The sequence below is a fragment of the Ceraceosorus guamensis genome (genome assembly GCF_003144195.1).
Source record: "Ceraceosorus guamensis strain MCA 4658 unplaced genomic scaffold IE81scaffold_1, whole genome shotgun sequence".
Lineage (NCBI taxonomy): Eukaryota > Fungi > Basidiomycota > Exobasidiomycetes > Ceraceosorales > Ceraceosoraceae > Ceraceosorus > Ceraceosorus guamensis.
The window spans coordinates 502,267-512,017 of NW_020289996.1; the positions used below are offsets into that span (position 1 = coordinate 502,267).

The 9,751-nt window shown below is 55.4% G+C and overlaps 3 protein-coding genes across 3 annotated transcripts in view; 2 read left to right on the forward strand and 1 right to left on the reverse strand.

Moving 5' to 3' along the window:
• Positions 1-1,254: 1,254 nt before the first annotated feature.
• Positions 1,255-2,241, forward strand: IE81DRAFT_272464 (kinase-like protein; the record flags this gene model as incomplete). The annotated part of the gene is made up of 4 exons (XM_025511421.1): positions 1,255-1,469; positions 1,545-1,619; positions 1,701-2,039; positions 2,112-2,241. Coding segments are annotated over 4 exons (759 nt in total), but the record flags the coding sequence as incomplete, so codon positions are not given.
• Positions 2,242-4,526: 2,285 nt separating this feature from the next.
• IE81DRAFT_319279 (adenine nucleotide alpha hydrolases-like protein) lies at positions 4,527-6,582 on the reverse strand. Its single transcript, XM_025512677.1, has 6 exons — positions 5,909-6,582; positions 5,704-5,823; positions 5,429-5,621; positions 5,102-5,286; positions 4,972-5,025; positions 4,527-4,900 (listed from the first exon to the last, which is right to left on the reverse strand). Exons 1-6 carry the CDS (start codon positions 6,321-6,323, stop codon positions 4,611-4,613), a joined length of 1,257 nt encoding a protein of 418 aa, XP_025373533.1. The 5' UTR covers positions 6,324-6,582; the 3' UTR covers positions 4,527-4,610.
• A 2,542-nt stretch (positions 6,583-9,124) lies between these two features.
• Positions 9,125-9,751, forward strand: part of IE81DRAFT_319280 (ras-domain-containing protein) — a 2,051-nt gene continuing 1,424 nt past the window's right edge. Inside the window, exon 1 of the mRNA XM_025512678.1 lies at positions 9,125-9,591. Coding sequence (XP_025373534.1) covers positions 9,495-9,591 — 97 coding nt within the window. The 5' untranslated portion in view covers positions 9,125-9,494. The remainder of the gene's footprint in view (positions 9,592-9,751) is intronic.

Consider the following 9,751-nt stretch of genomic DNA (forward strand, 5'->3'; position numbering starts at 1 on the left):
ACGCATCTGTCCATGTCTCGCAATCGAAATGACATCTCGCGCCATCCCTCGTGACTGCGACTGCAAGCTGCTCTCACCTAATAGCTTCGACGCATCCACCCACATTCACATTCATCCGCCCTTTTCAGCAAAGCACCTCCGCCACGAAATGCCAGGCATCAAGCCGCCTTTATGCGCGTCAAAAGAGGTTGTTGAGTGCGGTGAGTCTGAGCCAGGACCCGCCTAAGCCTCGGAACAAATTCGAGAATAGTCGCTGCGCAAGAAAAGACATTGGATGCTTTTGAACACGTGATGCGCAAGGCGCGTGACAACCGAGGCGCGCTTCAAAAAACGCCATGCACGAACGAGAGCAACACTTATATCCAGCAAGTCTTGCGCGCCGCGGCTGATGTCCTCTACAGTCGTGAGTAGCTGCTTGCATGCGTGTGCATGCAGCATATGCTGATGATGATGGAGGAAGTCTTGAGTGATCATAGCTAGGCGCGTCCTTTCAACTTCTACCGCAACCCACCATGCAGCAACCGGCTGGGCTCGAGCTGCGCTGCACTCAATTCGTTGCGGGTAGAAGCGAAGCAGGGGTGGCCGGTCTGAGCGATCCCATCTTTTTGGTGGCTGCATGGAGACGGTGGTACATGCTGGATTGAGCGCAATTCACTGTTGACTGCATGTCCGTGCGCGAATCGTGAATGATCGAGCGATGAGAAGTTCATTGCTTGATTTGAAGCGTTGGAATCTTGAATAAGGCAACGTGTCAATGTCTCATCCTCTGTGCAGCTTGACACACATCATAACCCGTACGTGTAGCTTCAACATCATCAGCATATATTCAATCAACTTGCAAAGCCGCGGCCAGAGAAAGGATCAGGGCTCAGCATCGAGACGCATCCTCACCCTCATCAATGATCCTCCTCTGACTCACCTTACCAACATCATCCACTTCCGAACCTCCTGACACTGCGTGTCCGCATCGGCGACGACCACACGATATATCCACAAGCTCCACAGGAGGAGCTGAGAATCAGAAGCGGAGGCTTCTCGGAGACTGGCCGACTAATTCGAGCACCACAGCATTCAGACTGGGCTCTGCGAGTGCCAAGATGGCCACCCGAAAATCTCAGCAGAATTCCGCCGCCTCGGTGATAGATGGGTGTGAGCCACGAGCTTTCCGAGCATTCGAGACCTTGCCAGTGAAGCGAGTCGAGGATGACTGACTGACTGACACCCCTTGGCCTTACAACGCGCTGATGTATAGACGAGGTGGTGGATCAGATCGGCAAGGGGTCCTTTGGGGTCATCCGCAAGGTCAAGAGGCGGATGGATGGAAGGATCTTTGCTCGCAAGGAAATGGACTTTAGCAGAATGTCGGACAGAGATAGGAAACAGATCGTTGCCGAGGTCAACATTCTGAGAAACCTCAAGCACGAAAGCATCGTCGCTTACGAAGAGCGATTTGTAGACTCTCAAGCGCAGTGAGTGTATGCCTAGGCTTCCGCGCAGGGAGACCAGCGTCTCATCGAACGTCAATCCCCTGCATACATGCGTAGGACATTGTACATCATCATGGAGTATTGCGGTGGAGGAGATCTGGGAGAAGTGATCAAGAAATGTAGGAAGAACAAGTGAGTGTTCTCGACTGGTCGCCTCCCTATGTGCAGCTCGACTGAAGCGCATAGATGCTGTCTGACCGCCCCCTGTCGCAGCACGTATCTACCAGAAGACACAGTCTGGTCTTACTTCTCACAGATGACTCAAGCGCTCGAAGCTCTTCACTACAAGGATTGCAGCGCCAACGATGTCGTTCCGCGCGCCGCTATCCTTCATCGAGATCTCAAGCCCGAGAACATCTTTCTGGACGCAGACGACAATGTCAAACTAGGAGACTTTGGACTTTCGAAGCAAATTACCGGGCAAATTTTCGCTTCGACCTACGTCGGCACTCCGTACTACATGAGCCCCGAAATTGCAACGAATCAACGGTACGACTTTAAATGCGATGTCTGGGCTCTGGGTTGCATCGCATATGAGCTATGCGCCCTCCAGTGAGTTCTTCTGCTGTCGTGGGTCGAAGGACAGCACCAGCTGACACGAGTATCGCGGCCTCTGCCTATTAGACCACCTTTCGACGCTCAAAATCAAGCCGAGCTCACACGAAAGATCAAGCAAGGACAGGTGCCGAAGCTGCCAAGAGGGTACTCCAATGACCTCGGAGACCTTATCCGCGCCATGCTGAATCTGAGCGTGAGTACTACAGCTTCGAGACGGAGCGACATCTTCTCACACAACTCGTCTGCTTTTTTGAGCAGGCCAAGGATCGACCGACGACGAGACAGATTCTCACGCATCCCAAAGTCAAATTCGTCGTTGAAACACGCCAGCTGAGCGCCCTGTCGCGCAACCTACAAGCGGAACGTGCTCGCATAGAAGCATTAGATCTTGGATTGGCGGAACGTGAAGCTGCTCTTGCTAGCGCTGAGCAGGAACTGAGGGAGAGGCAGCAGCAGGGTGGACATGCCGACGATGCTGCAGCTCACCTCAGCGCAAGAGAGCAGATTGTGAAAGAAAGGGAGGATGCTTGTCGCCAAAGCGAAGACCACACCGAGAAAGTTAGAGAGGAGTACACGCAGTGGTTCAATGAACAATGCCAAAAGCTTGAGCAGAGCAAGCAGGAATTCGCAGAACACTGTCAGGCCCAGCTGGAAGACATCGAGAGGAAGAGACAGAGCATCGAGGCCAGAAATACGGCTCGTCGAGGGTCGTCAACAGTAGACGCTTCGGCACAGAGCGAGCAACCACCACCCTTGCCTAGCTCAGCATCCAGCCGCATCGCTGAGCACCGCTCGGCGCTATCAAGCAGACCTTCTACGCGACGCATCTCCGCTGGCGGCCGTACCTCGGGAGGAGGAGCCGGCGCCTCTCACCTGGATGATCATAGCGTCGACATGATCAGGGCTGGCATGACAGGTCTGGGTACGCCGCGAGCTCAGCGCGAAAGGCAAATGCGACTCAAGCAACGGGCGGAACGTCGCGCAAGCGCGGCTGGTGCTCAATCTGATCTGCGCACTTCTTCTCGCCGAGCGCAGGAGAGCGAGGGCAGCGACGAATGGGTGGAAGAGGACGCTGCTGCTGCTGTCGCCAATCTTTCACTGTCCAACGGTCGTGGGCGCGCTTCTCAAAACATAGCAGGTCCTACGTCTGATATCCCTCAGAGCGCAGCTCCAGCAGGAAGAGAAGCCTACACTTCGAGAGGAACGGGACGTGCCAGCATCAGCGCTATCAGAGCTGCACCTCCGTCTGCCGCGAGGATGTACACACCTCGACCATCAGCCGACACGTCGGACGTGTCCATGCGCGACGCAAGCTGGTTTCACCCTGCCTTTACGCCTGTTCGCCAGACACGCGCATCCCTCTTTGGCCAAGGATCGGCACAGAACGCGAATGCGGGATTTCCAAGCAGCGAAGACCGCTCGGGGGACGATATGCACACGAGCAGCGACGGGCCTGATAAGGAGAACAGTGTGCTTAGCAGAGCTCGGCATTCCTACTCTTCCGGCAAGCGTGGCGATGCTATCGTGCCCGCTGCTGCGCGTCCGATACTGACCACGAGAACAACAATTGCAGCGATGCAGAACGACAGTGAAGGTCGAGAAGGGGCGGTTTCTACGCAAGAAGCAGCGCCAGCCTCGCAAAGCACGAGCGCTGTGCCCAACTATAATCTCGCAGATGACGATCCGGACCTACCTTCGCCCTTTTTGCGCAAGGTTACGCGCATACCCGAGGGTCGCATGTCGGGAAGGAATGGACATGGAGGGGCAAGCGGCAAGACGAATTTGGTTCGCGCAGCTACCAATGGCGCAGCAAAGCTTGCTAGGGAGAGAGATGCCGCTAATGCTGCTTCCGGTCCTAGCAACTCGGACGGGGCAAATTCGGGCATGACGAGAAGTCGAAGCTCTCTGCTAGACACTTCTGCAGCCAAACCTTCGCCTGGTCGACGTTATTCCGGAGCTGCTGCTATCACGGGCGCGGCCAATGGTAGTGGAAGCGAGAGCAGCAGCAGCGGCATCGGCATCGGCATCGGCATCGGTGCGGCCATTTCTGCCGCTCCATCTGGACGCATTGCGGCTCGCACCCAAAGATCTAGATTCAGCACTTTGCCAGGAGGTATCGGAGTCACTGTCAAGCCACTGCAGCCTGGACAAGCCGTAGGGGCGAGCGCTCCGATCAGAAGGAGCTTCGTACCCGGCGCGGGCTCTGGCTCTGGCTCTGCTGCTCGGAGCTGATTGCTCTCTCGCAAACCTAAGAGCGCGAACGACGTTGCCCAGCACAAGCTTGGTGTTGATGCTGAATCAGATCCACGCACATCTTTGTCTTCATCATTCCGCATTCCCCTCTTTCTTCTAGCACCTGATGCGTCCTTTGCAAACCCTGGCAACAATGGCCCTTGGGTCTGCTATCTTCGTCCCCCTGTCAGACTATCACGCACCCAGCCATTTCCATCTCAAGCAAGTGAACACTTGATAGCTTTCAAAAGCAGCGATTTTGGATGTTATGCTACAGTGTGCGCGTGTGGGAATGGCGGAGGCGGTACGTTGTACATGACAAGCAGAGGCACTTCATGCCGCGATGTTGGCAGTGTTCTCTAGCGCTCGAGTCAAGTGTTCGACCGGGTCCTGCCGAAGAGATGCAGGTTCTTTAAAGCGTTCGATCGCGATTAGATTGTTAGCGCTTGGAAGTTCCGAAGCTGGTCTCGCTGGACGAGTCCAGCGAGGAATGACGTTTCCTATTCCAGCATCTTCTTGCCGAGTCGTTTCGTTGCTCAAGGCGGAAAAAGTCGCTTCGCGGCCCTGTCTGCCTGATCGAACACCAAGACTAGGCTGTCCCCTGTTCAATCCTTCCAGAAGCACTGTCGTCGAGGGAGGGCAAGACGCCATGTCAGCAAGTCCAGCATCAGCATCGCTGATGTAGACCACTCACGGCACGCTTTGCACAAGTCGTTGGATGACATGTAGCCACACCTGACGCAAGTTTCTGCGGGCGCGCCAGAAGGAGCAGGCCTGTGAGCGAACTCGAGTGCACTCGCAGCTTTGCGCATCAAAAGACTCACTTTGAGCTTTCCTGATTACGCCACCATCCACCTTGAGATGCTCGCCAGAGTGTATAATGTCTAGCACCACACCTGGCCGGATCAGTTCCAGCTCTCGCAGGTACGCTCGGGCGGTGCCTCTGTATGCGTTAGGAGAGTAGGTGCACTCTGTGCTAAAGTAGTCCAGCTTCTTGAAGTAGGCGTACCTACATTCCAAGCGGAAATTTGTGTTGCGTGATTTTGTCAGCGAGGCAAGACGGACAAGGCTAATCGTGAATAGAACCACATTGCCGCCTGCGCGGGCGGGGTGGTCGCTTGTAGCACAGCGCTTGCATCTCTTGCACTCACATGACAATCTCCTTTTCGTACGCATACTTGAAAGGTTTGCTGCGCTTGATGCCCGAGCCTCCAAAGACCTCGTCGACTTCCTCATCGCCACCACCGCTGCCGCATCCTCCCGCAGCAGAAGTCGAGGCGTCCGAAGGGCCGGAAGTAGTGATTTCCGTGCACCTTTCCAATCTAGCAATATCGCCTCGCAGCACTGCAAGAGGGCAAGGAAAATCTGTGAGGCGTCAGCAAGATGGGCTCTGCGTCGGTAGTCTTGGCTGGGTGCGAGTGTTCACCATTCATGAGGATAGTCTCTGCCAGATCGTCGGCATTATGACCCGTGACGATGTGCTCCACACGCATTGCTAGCGCACCTCGATCCAAAGCTTGCCTTCGAAAGACGCCACAGAATGTGCCTGTGCGATGGGATAGAGTGGCGATGCAGCACAGGTGAGACGACGAAATGGGTGTTGATTCTCATGCCATGCGATTGCTACTCACAGTTGTTCTTGTTGCCGATGCTCTTGACAATGTCGTCCATGGTCCAGCCGTACAGATCCTTGTAGCTGAGTATTTCGAGCGGCAAACCATACTGGACCTTGTTCCTCTTTACAGTATCCAGAGAGTCGTCCCTATACCCGGCAATTCCTTCGTCGATGCTCAACAGCAGCAACTCGAGGCCATAGTTGTATCTTTCGTTGAGGGTCTTGAGCACGCTCGCCAGCACCGTCGAGTCTTTTCCGCCAGAAGCTCCTATGGCAACCTTTTCCCCACGTTGAAACATGCCGGATTTGGTGATGGTCAGATGAATCTCTTCCTCGAACAGATGAAAGAAGCAAGATCGACAGACGTATGCTCCGGTCTTGGGTCGACGTAGGGCTGCTCGTGCATCGTTGCACCATTCGCATGTCCTCATCTTCGCTCCACGCCCGCCCCTTATTCAGACCAGATGCTAGGCGAGAGGGCGAAGTGCTCCCTCTTGGTAGGCGTTGGGAACCGCGCCCTGGCCGGGTGAAAAGAATCGACGGTGCGAGATGCAATCGGAAGGATGGAGGCGTGGGGCGTGAGAATCAATACAAGTGGACCTCGTGCATCGCGGGACAAGGGTGGGGTGAAGGTAGATAGGAAGGTGATGTGGATGCCTAACCCACCCGTTCATGACCATTCTCTATTGCTGGCTGCTGTCAGGATGATGGGAGCACCGAAAGTTTATTATGAGAACAGGAAGGGCGGACGAGCACGTGATCTCGCGCGGTAGGCACCTGGAACGCGGCTTTTGCAGTCGAGTCAAAAGGCAGCAGTCACGAGTCACGAGTGAGTTTGAGTCACACAATAGTGGGAAGCAAGTATGCAGCCCCACGCACAAGAGACTCGACTCGAGACTCCCAACGCCGATCACACTGGTGACTCTCTGATGACTCATGACCGACCTATCTTCACCTCATTTCCCCCAGGGATCACGAATGACTGACCCTCGAGACTCGCATACATGCAACATTAAGTGATTACTCCGGCGCAAGCTGAGCCAGATCCATGCGGGCCGCACATCTCGACGTCGCTGCTCTGCTGGATCGAATGTTCATCAGTGTGGAAGCGGAGCCAAGCAGATAGATACAAAGGGGGGCCGCCCGCGCCTCATGCCCGCGTCGCCCACGATCTCTTGCCGAAACAGGAGCATGCTCGCTGCTGAGGGCCAACGAGGATGGGAGTTGAAGGGGCTAGCTAAGCGGTGCCTCTCGTCCTTCATGGCCGCAACTTGACACCAAATCGCTGGCGTGAGCGGATTGGATGAGGGCACGAATTTGCTCGTCGATGCTCCGGGTCATTTTGCAGCGAGGCGAAGCGCATCGATGATGGGGTGGGGTGAGATGGCGGGTTTTGGTGCGAGACGATCGAGCAGAGACGATGTCCTGATTGTGACTGCCAGCTTGGCAAATTCAGGACTGGACCATGCAGGTACGTCTGCCCGAAACGCAATACTGATCGTCGACCGGGCAAGGCGAGGCGAGCCCTGTGTTGTCGATCACCCGATGAGTCTATATGCTGTGACTCATTGTTCACGTTGACGCGCTACAATGGATCTGCACCTTCGCCGCTGAGCCGTGCGCTGATCATCATTCATTATTATCATTGACATTCATTGGGCACGACGTGGGACAAACCAATCAGCTAGCTGCATGCATGCTGACCGCACCTACATCCTCACACCCGCCCCCGCCCCCGCCCCCGCCCAACTCATCGCGAATGCTTCGTCTCGCTGCTGCTTGTCACCCTGTCTCCCTGCCTCGCGGCCCGCGATCTACTATGAGACCGACCGTCGACCGTCTTGACGCCGAAGTGTGAACGGGAAAAGTTCACGGCGTACGCGCTGCATGTGCGGTGCGGTGTGCTTTTCACTTGCAAATCAAGTCATGCTGGAAGGTTGACTGACGCTCTTCAGAGTCGAGGTTCTACAAGTAGTCTTGAGCGCGAGTGACTTTTGTGATATGATCGCATGGCCGGTACTAGGCCGATATCATGCGTGCACTTTGACCTCTGCCCTGCCCTGCCCTGCCCTGCCCTGCCCTCGTGACTTTTGTGATCAGGGCACCCGATCCCCACGGCATCACGTCGGAGACAGCGGCGATGGATGAGCACGCAGCGGCGCCATACACCATGCTGATGGCTATATCGTGAATCGTGAACCGTGGATCGGGATCGATCAGCAGAGTCCCATGTCGGTGAATTGTGTACTCGTGCTGCGGCAGCAATCCATCAGCAGCTACATAGCCGTGTCACTCCCGACTGCGATTGGCACCGAAGTGAAACGCATGCAGCCTCGCTAGCCGTTCCATGCCAGTTAACACTTTCACCCATATGGCACACTCACGTCACCACTTGACTGGTGAATTTCCCGGGAGTGACTGGCTGATACGCGTTGGCTACATACAGCTCAGAACAAACCCATCAAAAATACCCATTTGTGATTCACACATCAGCAATTAGAAATGACAGTCAGGCCATTCGGTATAGAGCGGAGCAGCTCGATCTCGCCTTCGCGAATCATTGGCTTGCTATATACCATTTGACCCGCACGCTTATACCCAGATGGGAGCTCACAATCACGAATTCAGCTGCTGGCTGCTGCTGCGCTCGTGATCCGGATTCGCGTATATACCTTACGCTGATGTATATATAAAGCTGCTGGGTGAACTCTGCATGGATGTTAATTGAGATGAGACACGCATGCGTCTGTCGGTGAGTCGCCAACGCCGGCGTCGCACCGCAACACCCGCCCAACAAATCACAAATCAATTGTCGCGACTCACGATCCAGTGCGTGCAGGCGGGCCTTTTTTTTTGGTTTTTGTTTCTATCGCGTATTATGCCGGTTCATATATCTGGCTGGGGCTGCACGCTGTGCATATGCTGCATGCTGCTGGCCGCATTCATTCGTGATTATTCATTTAGGTACCGCGGTCGCCGTACCGGTACCTGCCTCTCCATAGCCGTTGTATTTGGGCGGGATTTGAGCTCGATCGCGGGCGGGAAAGTCGTGTGTGTGTGCAGATATGCGCGCGCGTGCAGCAAGCACATATTTGTCTCCCTGCTGCCGCGTGTGTGTTTCACGGGACACGGCGGCGCGGCGGGCAAGCTCGGTCTACGTGGTCGGTCGGGTGATGTATAGATCGAGTGAGTGTCCTTGCAGGAGCAGGAGCGTCGTCGTGCCTACTGTATGTATACGGTACAGCATCATCTCATCCTACCACCCACCTCACCATTCACGCCCACTTCCAATTCATACACGATCCCCACACTTCACAGGCACTCCCATCTGCACACCTCTCCAGCGCTTGCCTGGCCAAACGATTTGCAGGGAGGAATCTACGACGGCAAGGAGTCGTTCCACTTCGCCGCTCTCATTACCAAGCGTAGAGGTCGACGCAGGTTCCTCGGCAACATATTCTGTAAATCCTTCTTTCCTCAAGCTCCGTTTCAAGCGCACTGCAGTCGCTTTACGCCTGTCACGCTGTGCCAGATTCTGAAGGTTCACCAGCTCCGCCGAACGAGCCAAAAGCGCGCGCATATACACATACACGGACACATACATGGCTTCTTCATCTGCATCAGCTCCGGCTGGAACAACGGGGGCGGCGCTGCATAGACCAAAGAGGAAGATTGCAGTGCTGGGTAGTAGGAGCGTGGGTGAGTGTGTCTGGAAGGATTGTCATTGTAGGATCGGAGCGAAACGCGTGGGCGTCCGCGAAAGGGGAGAAAGCGGGATGGTTCTTGCGGATCGAGCGAGGGCAAGGGCGAGCGAACGGAAGAGGAAAGCCTTTGAAAAAGGGGGTGGGGGGGGGGGGGG